The 17,863-nt window shown below is 52.9% G+C and overlaps 1 protein-coding gene across 2 annotated transcripts; it reads right to left on the reverse strand.

The window, feature by feature from the left end:
* Positions 1-35: 35 nt before the first annotated feature.
* FXYD3 (FXYD domain containing ion transport regulator 3) lies at positions 36-8,221 on the reverse strand. 2 transcript variants are annotated; one of them, XM_037991528.2, is made up of 9 exons: positions 7,093-7,318; positions 5,291-5,374; positions 5,126-5,179; positions 3,445-3,477; positions 3,306-3,329; positions 1,696-1,770; positions 1,581-1,617; positions 1,228-1,265; positions 36-1,068 (listed from the first exon to the last, which is right to left on the reverse strand). In XM_037991528.2, exons 1-9 carry the CDS (start codon positions 7,163-7,165, stop codon positions 1,052-1,054), a joined length of 435 nt encoding a protein of 144 aa, XP_037847456.2. In that variant the 5' UTR covers positions 7,166-7,318; the 3' UTR covers positions 36-1,051. The 2 variants fall into 2 exon arrangements, with proteins under 2 accessions (XP_037847456.2, XP_007994490.1); XM_007996299.3 differs by lacking the exons at positions 5,291-5,374; positions 7,093-7,318 and adding an exon at positions 8,067-8,221.
* Between the last annotated feature and the right edge of the window lie 9,642 nt (positions 8,222-17,863).

The following is a 17,863-nucleotide window of genomic DNA, read 5'->3' on the forward strand; positions in this document are numbered from 1 at the left end:
CCCAGTGTTGTGGATGCTTGGGAGAGGATGTCCTGTGAACGGCACAGGGTGGGGATGGTGTCGCTGGAGCAGTGCTAAGAGCGGCCCAAGTCCCAGGGAGGCGTTTCCGCAGCTCACGGTCTCTGAGTGTGGGTTGGTGGTTATCGAGGGACTCAGGGGATGTTTGAGGGATAAAACGGCATGATGAGGGGACAAGTCACGAGTTTATTGTGGGTCTCTATTTGGGTTCATGTCTCAGGACATTGAGGGAGATATTTTTGGGTGTTTTGAGTTTTAGGCATTTTGCGGGGTAGTTCACGGGAACATTTTGGATGCCTTATTAAGTATTGGGGAGGCTCAAGGGAGTTTGAGGCTTGTTGGAAATTCTCACACTATGTGGTCACTGTATGTCATTAAGGGTAGCACAGGGAATTATTTAACGGGCTTGCAGGGACATTTGGGTATTTGGAAAGATCTTGGAATAAATTGAGGTCTTGGGGGTGAATGAAAGGGTCACAGGAGTCTCACTGTTATAAACTGTCTGAACACTTCCATCACGGTAGGACGATCCTATGTTCCAGTTTTCCTGGGATGGTCCAGGGTCCACTGGAATGTTCCAGTGTTCCATCTGGTTAGAGCTCTCTCATTCCTTTGGCTACTAGTAAATCCCAAATTGCATATGAGGTTCCCATGGCTGAGGAGGCAGAGAGCGGGCCTGTGCCATGCCCCAAGCCACAAGGGAACAGGCCTGTGGGCTTTTCCCAACAAGCAGGCTCAGCGCCAGCCTCTGTGTCAGCCTCCAGGACACGCCGACCTTCTCATGGTGCCCCAAGCCCCACCCCAGTGTACACATAGGAAGTCTCCAGGCTGCTTGGGCAGAGGCACAATCATTTTAGATTAAAAAAAAAAACTGAACAAAGAGACCCTCCTGCGAGAGGTGAGATGAGGCCCTGCAGTGCAAGGGAGTCCCAGCAGAGGAGGGAGAATTCCATCGTGGAGTTCAAGCTTCTGTGCAGACAGGACCTGGGGACAGAGAACGGTCCTCCACCCAATTTCAGCTGGTCTGTCTTCATCAGTTATGGGCTGAGCCTGGGGGAGGTGACGGGGTCCGTTTGTGAGGGTGGATTGAGTTTTCTTTCCAGTGAGCATGCGCATGCGCGCGCGCGCGCGCGCGCGCGCACACACACACACACACACACACACACCCACTTCCGTGTTCCCCTCAGCCCCATGCTGCCCCATCTTTACCTGGGGTGATGAGAGGTGGAGTCTCCCCTGGATGGTGACTAAGGAGACAAAAGTGGTGAGATCCGTGTCCACCCCCATTTGCCCTCTCCCTCCGGGTAGAGGGTTCTTAGCCTGCCCAGACATGTCTTCCTGGCTGCTTTTCCACTTGGGGGGTTGTGCAATTCCAGGGGCCAAAGCATTTCAGGATTTGAGGCCCTCTGGGGATTACCAGCTAGAAACCATGAACCTGGAAATCTTAGCGGCAGGAAGTCTGCAGGGCAGAGCCCGGAGGCCTCATTGCTGGGACAGTTAGCCCTTTCACCCTGAAAAGCATCCAGCCAGCCTGAGGCGGGCATGCCGGAACAGTATCTTACCTGGGCTTCTGGCCGAACTTACATTTGCATTTCCCACCTGTTGGGGAGAGCTGAGTGGTCAGGGGAGGGGAGCCCCAGCCCCGGCCTGCCTGCTCTCCCCAGCTCCTTCACTCACTCATGACAATGATGATGCCCATGGCGCACAGAACCCCAGCGCAGATGAGCCCGCCAACCTGGAGGCTGTGCCAGTCTAGGAGGAAAGTGGAGGGGACCTCAGTGCCAGGCTATGTCCCCTCCATCCGTCCCCCCATCCTCTTGACAAATACATATGGGACATCTAGGATGTGCAGGGTGCCGGGGACACCCCCGTAAGAAAACAGACAAAATCCCAAGTGCTCACATTCTAGTTCACACACCAGCAAACAAGATCTGTCAGGCAGGGTCAGGCAGAGATAAGTGGTCTGAAGAAAAATAAGCAGGGTGGGAGATGGAAAGTCAGAGGGCAGGCTGGGCACAGTGGCTGACACCTATTAGGTTGGTGCAAAAGTAATTACGTTTTTGGCTAGGCACAGTGGCTCACGCCTGATATCCCAGAACTTTGGGAGGCTGAGGTGGGCAGATCACGTGAGATCAAGAGTTCCAGACCAGCCTGGCCAACATGGTGAAACCCGGTCTCCACTAAAAATACAAAAATTAGCCAGGCGTGGTGGCAGGCGCCCGTAATCTCAGTTACTCAGCAGGCTGAGGCAGGAGAATCATTTGAACCCGGGAGGCGGAGGTTGCAGTGAGCCAAGACTGCCAAGATTACGCCATTGCACTCCAGCCAGTCACACTCTGGGTGAAAGAGCAAAATTCTGCCTCAAAAAAAAAAAAAAAATGCTTTTTTGCCATGAAAAGCGGTTGCAAAAACCACAATTACTTTTGAACCAACCTAATATAATCCCAGAGCTTTGAGACTTCAGGAGTTTAGGAGTTCTAGACCAGCCTGAGCAACATAGTGAGACCCCATCTCTACAAAGTATACAAAAATTAGCCAGATATGGTGGTGCATGACTGCAGTCCCAGCTATTCAGGAGGCTGAGGCAGGAGGATCGCTTGAACCCAGGAATTTGAGGCTGCAGTGAGCTATGATTACGCCACAGCACTCCAGTGTGGGCAACAGTGTGAGACCTGTTTCTAAAAAACAAGTCAGAGGGCAGCTCTTTTAGAGGGAGTTGTCAGGGAAGGCCTCTTAGGGGACTGCATTTGAGCAGAGGGAAGGGAGGGAGCCATTTGGTTCTATGGAAGGAGGTGTTCCAGGCAGAGGAACCAGCAAGTGCAGAGGTCTGAGGCTGGCAGTATGTCTGCAGTGTCTGAGAGGCTTGGAGCAGAAGGAGTGAGGAGCGTGGAGGAGGTGAGGGCAGAGCGGGGAGTAGGGAGCAGGTCATCGGAACCTGGAGGCCAGATGAGGGTTTTGACCGAGCAGCTCACTGCCTCCAGGAAGTCTTCTCAAGTCAACACTTCTCCCAGCAGTTGATTTGAACCAAACAATGGCTTCCTGCAAACTGTCCTCACTTCCTGCGTGTGTCTAACTATCTTGCTGGAATAGAACCTTCCCAAAGGCTAGGTTGCTGCCTCTAGTTCCTTTAATCCACCGTGTGGACTCTTCGGTGCCCCCATCTTAGTCCCTTCCTATCTTTGTCCTGTGACGCTCACATCAGACCCTCACCCAATCCTGTGTGGGAACCCTTGGCACCAAGCAGTATGTGGGGTTAGGGGGAAGGGAATGGGGGCACAGGCTCTCACCATAGTAGAAAGGACTGTTTTTATCTGCAAGGAAAGAAAAAACATCATGAATCCAGGATTACAGCCAGGATGCAGGCCCCGCTCCCACACAGGGGAGAATTTGGGGGTGGGAAAGGTGAAAGAGTCCAGTCTGACTCACCTTCTGGGTCATTGGCATCCAGGACAGGCAAGCCTGGTGGGAGAAGAGGGGAAGGAGGGGAGATGGTGATGCTGGCCTCAGCCAAGCCCTTGGGCAGGGCCCATGGAGTTTCAGGGGCCTTGGGAAAGGGTCCCCTGAGGGACAGGGGTCCTGTCACCGAGCAGCCGCCTCATCCCCTCATATCCCATCATGGAAATGTGAACTCGCCCACTCAGCCCCACACCTCCGAGTCACGCCAGCATTCTACCACCTGAAATTGGTTCTAATCTAGGAGGGTTTTGGCCACTGTTTGGTCTCGTGTTTCAGACACGTGGTTAATCCATGCCTTCTGCAGCAGCAAGGGACTTTTCTGGTCAAGACGACAGATGGTTTCAGTTCCCAGATTCCTGTTTCCCCAAGTCCCATCATGCTCAAAGCCCATCCTCCCACTTCCACCATGTCCACACCCACCTGGTCTGGTGTTTGCACATCATTGAAAATGACTATTATAGACTTAAATAGACTTTATTGAAAATGTAATTTTAGATCACTACCCTGCAGGGAATACTAGTCTTGCCCTGTGTAATAGATAAAAAGTGTGCCTATAATCCCAGAGCTTTGGGAGGCAGACGTGGAAGGATTCCCTGAGCCTGGGAGGTCAAGGCTGCAGCGAAAAAGTAAAATGGGGACTGGGCGCAGTGGCTTAGGCCTGTAATCTCAACACTTTGGGAGGCCGAGGCAGGAGGATCACTTGAGGTCAGGAGTTCGAGACCAGCCTGGCCAATATGGTGAAACCTTGTCTCTTCTAAAAATATAAAAGTTAGCCAGGCATGGTGGCACATGCCTGTAATCCCAACTACTTGGGAGGCTGAGGCAGGAGAATCACTTGAAACTGGGAGGTGGAGGTTGCAGTAAGCTGAGTTCATGCCACCGTACTCAGCCTGGGCAACAGAGCGAGACTCTGTCTCAAAAAAAAAAAAAAAGAAAAAAGAAAGAAAGAAAAAAGGGGAAAAGTGTTTGGAAGTTAAAGATGCAGTCGCACCGAGCCGAGCCTTCTACTTGAAGTTTTTAGAAAATTTACAAGAGAATTGGCTGGGCAGTTATCTTTTTTCAGTGCTTTGAAGGTGTAATTTCATTGTATTCTAGCTTCCGTTATTTATGTTTAATAGTCAATCAAGGCCAGTGCAGTGTGGCTCGTGCCTGTAATCCCAGCACTTTGGAAGGCTGAGGTGGGAGGATCAAACTCAGCCAGGAGTTTGAGATCAGCTTAGGCAAAACAGTGAGACCTTGTCTCTGCAAAATATTTTAAAATGAGCTGGGCTTGGTGGTGTGTGACTAGAGTTCTAGCTGTGTAAGGCTAAGAGAGTAGAATTGCTTGACCCCAGGAGTTCAAGGCTGTAGTGAACTGTGATTGCACCATTGCACTCCAGCCCGAGTGACAGAGACTCCTTTTCAAAAAAAAAAAGAAAGAAAGAAAGAGCGGGAGAATGGGGAAGATGGTGACTTTCCAGCTGTACGAGCCAGCTCTTGTTGTGTATCCCTGGCAATCACTAGTTTGACTTTACTTACCCTCAAGGAGATGCTGTTCTAACATTTACCACCTTCTCTGGGGCTATAGAAAAGCATAGGAGAGAGACAGAGGCTTGGCAGCCCCCCATCCAGGGGATCCAGAGGAAAAGACAGTTGGGGGATGGGTACTCACCTGCCAGGAACACAAGCAGGCCCAGGGTCACCTTCTGCATGTCAGAGTGTGGGCCTAGAGGGGTGGCAGGAGGTCCGGCCTTAGCAGAGCCACCGGGAGGCTGGCCCTGTGCCTATGGCTCCCCAACCCTCCTCCCCTGCTCCCCAGGCAGGGTGCGCAGTTCACCCAGGGCAGGACGGCTGGCATCTCGCTGGGCTGAGAGAGAAGCCGCAGCCGTGCCGTGGCATGGGGACTGGGTGAAACTCGGGCCTGATGTGGGAGGAGCCATAATAACTCACTAGACATGGACTTCAGGCTTTCTGTGAATCGCCCCGCAACCAAATGAGGGCACCACTGCCCGCTGTTGTCCTCATTGGACAGATGGAGAAACTGAGGCTCTGGGAGGCGAAACTAGGTGCCCTAGCCAGGAAGCAGGATTTAAGCCAGGCCTGGCTCCCCAGCAGCTGCTCCTAACTAAGGACTGTCAGGGCCTTGGGGTGTTCACGGAAGCCAGGTGCTGGGAGCCAGGTGGCAGGAGGCCCGCTTCCCGGGAGTGTCTCCACAGACGGCTCAGAGCCTGCATGGCCCTGCCAGGACATTGCAGACTTCAGGCTGCGGACTGAGCAGGTTCTTCAAGCTGCTCAGGGCGGGATGTGTGGAGCAATTGACTTGAGGCTGGGACTGGGGGTAGAGGGGGACAAACTCAGCCTGGTTGCAGCCCTAGCTCCATCTCTGTTCCCCAGAACCTCCCGCCCCTCATCCCTCACCCATGCCCTTCCCGGTCCCAGCCCTGGCCCTGGCTAGCCTGAGTCCCCAGCCCAGCCCCAGACCCTACCCCCGCAGAGCACTTTCTTTCCCAGGTAGCCCTGCTCAGCATAAGGAACTTGTTTCTCTCTCCTTCCTGACTTCCCAGGCTGCAAGGCTGCACCAAGCCCAGGCCTCCAAGCATGCCCTCCCCTGCCCTGTTCCTGCCCAAATGCTGAGTGCATAGTTATCATAATTGTTTTTATTTTTTCTCTTGTTTTGAGGCGGAGTTTCACTCTGTCGCCCAGGCTAGAGTGCAATGGCACAATCTCAGCTCACTGCAACTTCTGCCTCCTGGGTTCAAGCGATTCTCCTGCCTCAGCCTCCCGAGTAGCTAAGATTACAGACGTGTGCCACCATGCCTGGCTAATTTTTGTATTTTTGGTAGAGACAGGATGTCACCATGTTGGCCAGGTTGGTCTCGAACTCCTGATCTCAGGTGATCCACCCACCCGGGCCTCCCTAAGTGCTGGGATTACAGGTGTGAGCCACCGCGCCTGGTCTAGTTATAATTTTGATAGCGAGAGCTGGTACTTCCTCCACCTTGCCCTGGGGTGCACACTGACCTTGCTGTGTTCTCACTCACTTAACCCCCCAGCAATTTCATGGACAGCAAAAATGCTGAGAGAGGGTGGTGCCCACAACCAACGGTGCGGGTGGTCCCTGCAGGTTGGCACAGACTCCTCCCTCTGCCTACGCACCCCAGGGCCTGGGAATCCTCTCAGCTTCCCAGTTAATTCCACATGCTGAACTCACAATTTTAGCTTGAGCATCCATTTCTTTTCCTTTTTTTTTTTTTTTTTTTTTTGTGGGAAGAAAACCTGAGACTTTGGGGAGCATTACTGAGACCCAGGAAGTGTTTAGGATCCCCAAAAGTGTTGGGGTTAGGGGAGCTGGTGTGAGTGGGTGGCAGGATGGCATGGTGGATAGGGGCACAGGTTGTAGGTGGACTGCCTGTGGTCTGAAGCTGTCACCCATAACCATATGAGTCCTGGTAACAGCAGCAGATGCTTATTGAGTGTCTACCCCACGGGGCATTTTCTTAGCTTCCCACTTATTCACTCAATCTCTGCAGCTTAATGTAGGGGGCACTATTATTAGCACACATTGCAGTTGTAATCCTGTAACCCCTGCAAATTCATCTTAAAGCCCTATGCTCTGTCGCCGTGGCTGTTGAGTCTCACCTCTTAAGCCTCTTTCCAGGGGCTCCTCCAAGCCACCTCTGGCCTGCAAGGCCCCACTATTCCCCCTTCCCATGATGTCATCCAGCCAAGACTAACAGACTGTATTCGCCTCATCCCATCCCCAGCTTCTGCAAAACACTGTCCAGCCCCACGTTTCTGGAGGCTGCAGGGAGCCGGGAGCTGGGTCTGCCCTCACATTCCCCATTCAGGCTGTTGCTGAAGAGGCCCTGGACTGCTCCCGAACCAATGTGGTTGGTGGGCAGGTTAGAGACGAAGGCAGCCCTGCAGCTGATGCTCTGTCTACCTGCCCTGATCCTTCCTGGCCACGAGGTCCCAAGGCCGGCCTGAGGACTGTTTGCCCCACCTGCCCTCTGCTATCCCCCCTATTCCTCCATACCGTAGAAGAAATGTCTTATGTTCAGGGGCGGGCAGAAAGATCCTGCCCGCTCTGTGCTCCTGAAATCTCCCAAGCAACTCCGCATTTGCAACTTCCCCCAACAGCTCTGTCCTCTTTTCCTGGAGGTTTCCAGAATCCACATCCCTCAGTGCCTGGACACCCCAAGTGCACCTAGCACTCCTCATCCACACAGATGTCCCCAGTCCATCTACGTACGCCTGGTCCACTTAGATACCCCTACCTACCCAGGCACCCCCCTCTCTTCCACCCAGATATCCCCAACCCAGATACCCTTAATCCATGCAGACATTAGTCTTCCCAGACACCCCAACCACACTTACCAGTCCTGCCCTCACCCCAGCCAGCTCAACCAGTCCCTGAGAGGAGAATGGTGGGGAAAGGGACATTAGGGGAAGGGACTTTCTCCTATCTCCTGGCTCCAGAAAAACATTTCAAAAGATTTTAGGCTCTTTAACAGCAGAGCTTCTATGTGGCAGGGTCAGTGGGCAGGTAGATACTCCCTCGTTTAGGGGCAGAGCCAAGGAGGGCTTGGAGGAAGGGGGCCCCAGCTGCTCACCTGTGTGGTTCACCAGGCTGAGCAGAGGTTCCGGGAGAAATCGGGGCTGCGAGGTGGAGTCCTGCCTTTATCCGAAGCTGCCACGCCCTGAGCAAACCTGGGCAGGTAGAAAACAAGTCAGATGCCCTAAGGCCCAGGGGCTCCGTTCCTGCTCTTAAAGAGACAGCTTCACCCCCTCCCCAGCCATCCCAGCCATGGGCAGTACGTTGCTCCCTGGGGTCACCAGGGCCACAGCAGCCTCAGGTGAGACGGAGAATTGGATGGGCTGGAACTCGGTCCCTGGAATTAAGGGAGGAGCTCTCTCCAATCTTCTGTGCCCAGGAGAGGACCTTGAATGGGGAAGGTTCTGGGGTCTTTAAACCACAGAGCCTCCAGGGCCGTGCAGGGAAGTGATGTGTTGGTGTTCCGACCTGACTTCTTTCCTTTAGGTGATGTGTTTTGCCTGGTGGAAGGATTGCCGGCAATTGTGGGGGACTTAAAGTCCCCTTCCAGGCCACAGCTTGCTGCAGGTACAATTTCAGGGTTATCAGAGACGCTGGCACGACCAAAGTCAGGAGATGGGGCAGGGGTGCATATGAGGGAGCGGCTGGAACAGCAGGGAGGGGCCAGGGTGGGGACTCTGGGACCTTAGTCCTGGTCATAACCTGCTCCCTGCCCTGGGGAGAATGAGAACTGGCTCCCAGGCACCAGGCTGGAGTTTCCTAGCCAAGCTCTTTCCGTGGGTGCTGGGAGCCAGATGCCCGGGTCTACAGAGTGGGCGCTGGTGAGGGCGGCTGCCTCCTACTCCAGATAAGGCCCCCTGCATTGTACAAGGCTCCCTCCCCTTTTCCTCCCCCGTCTCCTGCTCCTCCTCCTCCAGGCATTCCTTCCGGATGGGGTCTGTGCAGGCTCCCCCACGGTCCCAGTTGGGGGTGCCCCCTCCCCTCAATTCCGCCTTCTTAGACAGAGGGACTTTTGTCTGGGGGCTGGATGGAGAACAAGGATCCTTTGAGCGGTTGGCGGAGGATTGGGGTCACGGGGAGGGGTAGGGCCAGGAAAGGGGTAGCTCTGCCCTGGACACCAGCTGGACTCCAGGCGACCCCAACACCATCGTGGGGGCAGGGAGGAGGGCTGCAGGGCCAGGCCAGGGAGAAGCAGCTGCTGGGAGTGTGGAGCACAGGACAGGAAAAGGGGGTTTAGGTCAAGCTCTGCCGGAAACTGGCCTGCTGGGGGCAGAGAGAAGGACCCCCCACTTGTCATCGCTGAGGGGTGGGGGCGGGGAATGCTTGCCCAGCGCTACACCCTTTCTCTATGTGGTTCCCTGGGGCAAGTTGTCAAACCCAGGCCCTAGACGAGGACAAGGCTCCCTGCTACCCTTGTTAAGGCGGGGCCAGTTCCCATAAGAAAGCGGGGCGGGGAGGGGGCGGGGGGGCTCGGGGTACGGCTCCAAGCAAGAGGCCTAGGAGGAGATAGAAACAGCAAGGGGAGGCCCGGAGGCTAACTCAGTCTAGCTAAGGGGGTCTTTGTGTCTGTGTAGATAGCATCTCTTCCTCAGACCCTTCAAGCTTGGTTGTATCTGGGACGACCCCTTGGTGGTCTTGGGAGCGGAATGGTGTCTCCCTCTGCTGGGCAGCCTGGGAACTGCAGGCATCAGAGAGCAAGTCGGGGTGTGCGCAGGGTGGCTGGGAAGGGCGGGGGACGCTCTGGCCTTCACCGGAACGGGGTGAACTGGAAAACTGTTGCCTAAAAATCCTGGAGGAACCCCCCCGCCCGTGGATAGATACAGAGGTATTTCCCAGACAGCTTGCTAAGCGGAAAAAAAACAAGGTGTAGGGAAACCGTGGAGCGTGCTACCACTTGTGAGCGGTAAAATAATGCATATTCATATACTGGTAATGAATAAAATATTTTTGGAGATTGGCATCCATGGGTGCTTCTGTAGAGGGAAACTGGGAGGCTGGAGGATGGGGTGGAAGTGAGACGCACTCATCATCACGTGCCCTCTTATATTTTTTGAATTTTGCATCCTGAAAATGTACTACCTTAAAGAGGTTTAATTTTAAAACTTTGATTCAGATTTTAAAAAAAAATTTGTAGGTCAAACAAACCACATCTATCAACTGGTTTCAACCTGGGGGACCAGCAATTAGAGCCTTCTGACAACCTCTGAAGGTTCTGTAGTTTTAAACACCATGATCTTACATTCTGATGTACAGATGTTTATGGTTGTTACCCAACCCAGGTCAACCACAGATTCTTCCTAGGCTGGACGTGAACATGCTGCATCCAAGCGTGTGTTGGGCTGGGGCTGGGGCTTAGGGTTTATCGTCAGGAGGACTATGAGACCCCAGTGTGATGAGCACACTGAGACCCTTAGGAAGGGCTGTAGGGAGCAGAGTTTGTGCAGTCACTTGCACCCTATCGGGGATCAGGTCTCCTTTGGAGTGAGTCTTAGGGGCCAATTTGACTTCAGTTATGTTTTAAATGCACATAAGTAATATGTTTTATTAATATATTGTATATAATACAGACAATAAACATATTTGAGAAAGTCTCTCTCATTTTGCTTTTGGAATCATTTGGGCCCAAAGAACCTGTTGAGGCTGTGAGTGGCTGTGATTTCTCCATATCCTGGGAATTCTTACAAAATGAAAAAAAAAAACCAAACCTACAGATAGTTTCTGAACACCACAAGGTTTTCAGGAACGCTGAATTAAAGCACAGAATCAAAGCCAGAGCATGTTATACCATCCCTAATTCAAACTTTTATTGATTTTGTTTCAATCATTTCATTGCTCTTTATTTAAGGCTGGGAGTGTTTCTGCAGGCTCCTGGCCCTAGAGAGGGCCGCCTGGAGGCACCCCCAGCCACGAGAGGGGTGCTGGTTGGGTGGGGTCCTGACTTTGCAGGTAGAGCCTGAGTGGTCAGGCTGACTGGCTGGGAGGTGTGGTCACAGTGGTATGCCAAGGTCCCGCTTCCTGGGCAAGATGGGGTCAGAGAGGCCGGTGGACAGGGCAATGTGGCTTCCTGAGGCTTTGTGGAACAGCGTTGTGGTCCCAGCATCTGTGGGAGAAGAGCAGGCGCTGGCAGGTAGCCCTGTCCTGCCACCATGGAGATGGTGTGGCTGTGGACGTATCGCTGTCCGCCTGGCTTCCAGGAGCCACGTGAGGTGACACAGTGGCCGAGAGTCCACAGGCTCCCTGACATCTGTCTCTGTGCTGCTCTGACGTCATCATTCATCAACAGAAGCTAGAAATGGAGACTTTTATGATGAAATCTCCTGATTTTTTTTTTTTTTTGAGATGGAATTTTGCTCTTGTGGCCCAGGCTGGAGTGCAGTGGCACAATCTCAGCTCACTGCAACCTCCGCCTTCTGGGTTCAAGCAATTCTTGTGCCTCAGCCTCCCGAGTAGGTGGGATTACAGGTGTGTGCCACCACACCCGGCTAATTTTTGTATTTTAGTAGAGACGGGGTTTCACCATGTTGGCCAAGCTGGTCTCCAACTCCTGATCTCAAGTGATCCGCCTGCCTCAGCCTCCCAAAGTGCTGAGATTACAGACATGAGCCACCACGCCTGGCCCCTGATTATTTTTTTCTTTTAAGAGGTGAGTTCTTGCTCTGTTGCCCAAGCTGGAATGTACTGGTGCAATGATGGCTCACTGCAGCCTCCAACTCCTGGGCTTAAATGATCCTCCCACCTCAACCTCCCCTGCAGCTGGGACTACAAATGCACATCACCACACATGGCTAATTTTTAAATTTTTTTTAGAGACAGGGGTCTCGCTATGTTGGCCAGCCTGGTCTTGAACTCCTGATCTCAAGTGATCCTCCCACCTTGGCTTCCCAAAGTGCAGGGATTACAGGTGCAAGCCACTGCACCCGGCCCTGATTTTTAAATGTTGGTAACTTCGTTTTCTTAACACTTTGTAGGCAGAATGAAAAATATCCAGTGGTTGGATAAGGCCCTGGGGCCACGAGTTGGAGTCCCCCATCTTAGGGACTAGGCAAGCTCAGGAGGTTCAGGGCCCCCGCCCAACCCCTGTTGTCACTCACTCTGCTCCGGCCACCTGGGCCTCCTTGCCGTTTCTGGATCACTCCAGGTGTGTTTCTGGCCAAGAGCCCTCGCAATGGCTATTCCCTTGCCTGGCTCTTTTCTCCCACATCTGGACAGCTCAAAGACATGACGCTCAAGTGGCCTTCCCCGACCACCATCGCACCTACCCCCTGACCTCTCTATGACCTTGTGACTAAACTCTCTTCAAAGCATATTCTAGGAAACTTCTGTTTGCTTTTTTTTTTTTTTTTTTTTTGGTGGTGCTATCTGCCTCCCCTGCCAGCACGTCAGCTCCTCTCACAGAGTTTCATCTGAATTATAGAACAGGGCCTGGTGCATAGTGGGTGCTCACGAAGTATCTGTTAATTACCAGGCTGGGCACAGTGGCTCACGCCTGTAATCCCAGCACTTTAGGGGGCCGAGGCTGGAGGATCCTTTGAGTCCAGGGTTCAAGACCAGCCTGGGCAACATACAGAGATCTTGTCTCTAAAAAAATAAAAATAAAAGTACATTTAAAACAATTATAAAAGAAAGGCTTTCTCCCCCGCCACCCCCTACCCATGGAGGCCTTGCAGGAGCTGAGGTGGGGGTGCTGATGGGGGCAGGGGGTGTGGAGGAATGAATTTCTTAGCCAGCTTCCCCATCATGCGGGGAGTAGGGGCAGGGTGGGGGGGTGGGGGAGCTTGGGCAAATGGCTGGGGTTCCTGGGTGTGGGCAGGAACTACAGGGAAGCAGGAGAGGGCAGGGAACACATCTGGCGCTAGACATCTGGGACACGGGCTTCTGGTTCAAGTGGGAGCCCTGTAGCCTGCTCCCAGCCTGACTCAGTCCCTAACAGAAGGATTGTAAACTGGTGGCCCCAGGGTAGAACGCAAGTATTGTACCTTTCCTTTTACAAAGCGCTGCAAACATTAATAATTGTTAACATTTAAACAGCAGGACATTTCAGCGTAACAAGCTGTGTTTCCAGCATCTCTGGAAAGGTCTGGACTAAAAGGACCCCTATTCCCACCTGGAAGCCATTCCTGAGGTGGCAGGTCTGTCTCCCTGGGGTGACCCAGGCCCTAGCTCTGCCTGGTTTGAGGCTTCATGGGAGGGAGGGAGGGAGGGAGAGAGAAAGGGAGGGAGGGAGGGAGGGAGAGGGGGCCTTGCGGTTGCTCAAGCCCAGACCTGCTCCGGTCACCACTCATCTCAGACCTGCCTTCCACCTACAAGGCGATGATTACAGCACAGACCCGACAGATGCAGCTTCTGGGGCGCCTCGGGGCGTGGTTTACGCAGCAAAGGCCCCAGGACTGTCCTCCCCAGACCAGGAAGAGAGGGCGCATCCGCCTGAAGGATTCAGGAAAAGCTCTGTCCTGTGTTGTGATCTCCCTCCAGAAAAAGGCTAAATGTTTATTTCTTGGTCAACCAACAACAGAGAAGATTGAGTCTTTTGAAAACGCCTGGACAAGGAAATAGGGCAGGAAAAGATTTCTGAGACACAGAAACTCAGAAAAAAATTACATGGATGTACAGAGATAAAGAGAATCAGGCAAAATATTAAGAATTGAGGAAGCTATGTGAAGGGTATTTGAGTGGAGTGTACGGGTTACATGACTTTTCTATAGCTGAAAATCTCCAAAGTTGGTGGAAAAATCAATTAAAAAATATTTTTTTACAAGACAGTGTCTCGCTCTGTCACCCAAGCTGGAGTGCAGTGGTGAGATCTTGGCTCGGTGTGCAACCTCCGCCTCCCGGGTTCAAGTAATTCTCCTGTCTCAGCCTCCGAGTAGCTGGGATTACAGGCACCCGCCACCACACCCGGCTAATTTTTTGTAATTTTTAATAGAGATGGGGTTTCGCCATGTTGGCCAGGCTAGTCTCGAACTCCTGACCTCAAGTGATCCGCCCACCTGGGCCTCCCAAAGTGCTAGGATTACAAGCGTGAGCCATCGCGCCCAGCCCTTAAAAATATAATATTAGGCCGGGCGCGGTGGCTCAAGCCTGTAATCCCAGCACTTTGGGAGGCCAAGATGGGTGGATCAGAGGTCAGGAGATCGAGACCATCCTGGCTAACCCGGTGAAACCCCGTCTCTACTAAAAAAGTACAAAACACTAGCCAGGAGAGGTGGTGGGCGCCTGTAGTCCCAGCTACTCGGGAGGCTGAGGCAGGAGAATGGCGTAAACCCGGGAGGCGGAGCTTGCAGTGAGCTGAGATCCGGCCACTGCACTCCAGCCTGGGTGACAGAGCGAGACTCCGTCTCAAAAAAAATAATAATAAAACAAAATAAAATAATAATAATATTAAAGTTAACAAAAAGAAATAAATTACAAGATAAAAAACAACACCGAAAAAGTGGAAGGAAATGTAAATTTAGAACCGCGTAAACTAACAGTTAAGGAAACAGAATTTAAATGAACTAAAGAAACTATATCTTTATGTATATTACTATAGATTATATATTAAATATTTTATCTCCATATATTTTTCCTTTTACTGTCTATATATTTTCTATATATTTTTCCTTTGCCTGTGTTTTTGTTGGTCCTCCCACAACATCTTCCTCCTCCTTCCTCCTGGATCAGTTCACCATCCACAGCCCCGTGGGGCCCAGCTCTGCCCCTTCCTGGCTGTGGGTGACTTAACCCCTCCTGGCCACCCAGCTCCGGCCCCCTCACCCCCCGCATGGTGGGAGCCCCAAGGCTCTGAGGCTGGTGCTGCGGCTGGCAGGCTCCCTCCTGGCTGCAGAGGCAGGACCATGAGTCTGCAGTTCTAAGAGCCTGGCTGGCAGCCGGGGCCCATCTCCACATCCCCTTCCCCCTGCACCCTGGTATCCAAGAAGGCAGTGCCGCACTCAGCCTGCGCCAGCGCCACACCCCTGCTCAGGCCTGAGTCACTTACCTACAATTGCTGACTGTCTATTCTCAACCAACAATCCTAGCGCTTGTGGCTGCAGGACTTAACTGCCTGCCGGTAGTTATTCTTCCACTTGGGGAAACTGCGGCACCCGGGCTTAGCTGCTTAGCAGAAGTCACCCAGTTAGTGAAGGGGCAGTCAGGATTCCAACCCATGTCTGGCTGCACACACACCCTGTGCGACTTCGGGGGGCGCAGGGAGTGCTAAAAAACAACAGGGGCGGCCGGGCGTGGTGGCTCACACCTGTAGGTCCCAGCACTTTGGGAGGCTGAGGCGGGCGGATCACGAGGTCAGGAGTTCGAGACCAGCCGGAAAAACATGGTGAAACCCCGTCTCTACTAAAAATATAAAAATTAGCCAGGCGTGGTGGTGGACACCTGTAATCTCAGCTACTCTGGAGGCTGAGGTAGGAGGATAGCTTGAACCTGGGAGGTGGAGCTTGCAGTGAGCTGAGATCACGCCACCGCACTCCAGCCTGGGCGACAGAGCAAGACTCCATCTCAAAAAAAACAAAAATCAAACAAAACAACAACAACAACAAAACCCAGGGGCCCACGTACACTTCAGGGCCCCAGAAACAGTCAGCATGGTTTGAAGAGGGGATAAGACCCCAGAGAATATTTCCAGAACCATCCACTTCTCCCTTCCCACTGCCCTTACCCTGGCCCAGCCTTTGTCCCCTCCAGCTTGGACATCCCAGAGCTTCCTCCCTGGCTTCCCTGCTCTGGTCCCTGCTCCACCGCAATCTCTTCCCACCTGCAGCCAGACGGAGCCTGGGACCACCTGAGTCACATCGGACCCACCTGGCTCAGAGCCCTGTTCTGGGCGCACCTCGCTCCACGCAAAAGCCAAGTCCTCACTAGCCCCATAAGTCCCCCTCCATCTGGTCCCCATCACCTCTCTGACCTCATCATCTCTTCTCCCCAGCCCCTCACTCAGCTCCAGCCACACCAGCCTCCCTGTGGCTCCCCCAACGCACCAGGCCCCATCCAGCCCCTGTAAGACTCACTCACTCCCCAGATGTGCACATGGGCCCCTCTCTCCTCCTCTTTCTTGGGGTTCTGCTCAAATATCACCTTCTCAAGGAGGCTTTCCTTGGCTTCTGAGTTTAAAACCATCTTTTCCATCTAGAAGCCACCACCGCCCCTCCCCATCCTGTTCTGTATTTTCTTTTTTCTTTTTTTTTTTTTGAGACGGAGTCTCGCTCTGTCGCCCAGGCTGGAGTGCAGTGGCCGGATCTCGGCTCACTGCAAGCTCCGTCTCCCAGGTTCGCGCCATTCTCCTGCCTCAGCCTCCCGAGTAGCTGGGACTACAGGCGCCAGCCACCTCGCCCGGCTAGTTTTTTGTATTTTTTAGTAGAGACGGGGTTTCACCATGTTAGCCAGGATGGTCTCGATCGCCTGACCTCATGATCCGCCCATCTCGGCCTCCCAAAGTGCTGGGATTACAGGCTTGAGCCACCGCGCCCGGCCCCCGTTCTGTATTTTCTTCCCTCACACGAATGCATACGGCCTCCTGACAAACTATATAATTCACACTTACTGGTCAAGCCTGTTGTCTCTCTCCTCTGGAATTTCAGCTCCACGATGGAGAGATCTCGACCGTTCCACCCACTACTGTTTCCCCAGCACTGAGCCCAGGGTCTGGCACATAGTAGGTGCCCAGGAAGTATTTAATGAGTAGATGAATGAACACCATTCTTTTTTTTTTTAAAGATGGAATTTCGTTCTTGTTCCCCAGGCTGGGGTGCAGTGGCATGATCTCAGCTCACTGCAATCTCTGCCTCACAGGTTCAAGCGATTCTCCTGCCTCAGCCGCCCGAGTAGCTGGGATTACAGGCGTGCACTACAACGCTCGGTTAATTTTGTATTTTTAGTAGAGACGAGGTTTCGCCATGTTGGTCAGGCTGGTCTCGGACTCCTGACCGCAGGTGATCTGCCCACCTTGGCCTCCTAAAGTGCAATTTTTTTGTATTTTTAGTAGAGATGGGGTTTCTCCATGTTGGCTAGGCTGGTCTCGAACTCCTGACCATAGATAATCCATTTGCCTCGGCCTCCCAAAGTGCTAGAATTACAGGCGTGAGCCACTGTGCCTGGACTAACGAACACCATTCTTGAGAGTTACTATACGTCCCAGGCCCCACGACAGATGAATCGGGCATGCCACCTCCTTAATTTGGCCACAGCTTTGGGAGCACACAGTAGGCCCACAGATAAGAGGGAAGGGCTCAGAGCCTGACAGCCGGGGTTCAAATCCTAGCACCGCCACTTTCTCCTTGTGTGACGTTAGGCAAGCAAGTCTCCCTTCCTGGGCCTCAGTTTCCCCATATGTACCACTGGGATAATATCAGCAGTCCATCTGCTGGGCTGCCCTTTGGAGTCAATGGGCTCGTTGTGTGGGACGCTGACAGCATGACTAATTCTGAAAGCTGGTTCCCTTCCTGGAAGGGGGTGGAGTGGGAGGGGTGTGGCTGTGTGTTTTCCAATAGCCGACAATGGAACTCTTGTAGGCAGGGGCCCTCTGGCGTAGAAAACACATCCACCCCTGTGGGTTCTAGACAAAAGTTTCAGGTCTCAGAGTGGAGGTTTACCAGGCCATTTACACTCTTTGAAGATTGTTAAGATGAAATACTGGTTTGGGGGGACTTAAGGACACTGGGGTGGGTTCCCATTTTGCCCTCTCTCCCTGCAAGAAGTGGCTGCCAGAGGTGCGAGGTGGGGCAGGATCTCTCCCACCTACAACTCCTGAGGAGAGGATTAGATAGGCTTAAGAAAACCTCTGAGCCACAGTGATTGGCTCAGTGGGGTTTAATTAAAGTGAAGCATTGGAATTTTTGTTGCTTACTTAGGGTAAGAAAAGATTTG

The sequence above is a fragment of the Chlorocebus sabaeus genome, chromosome 6 (assembly GCF_047675955.1).
Source record: "Chlorocebus sabaeus isolate Y175 chromosome 6, mChlSab1.0.hap1, whole genome shotgun sequence".
NCBI classification, from domain to species: domain Eukaryota; kingdom Metazoa; phylum Chordata; class Mammalia; order Primates; family Cercopithecidae; genus Chlorocebus; species Chlorocebus sabaeus.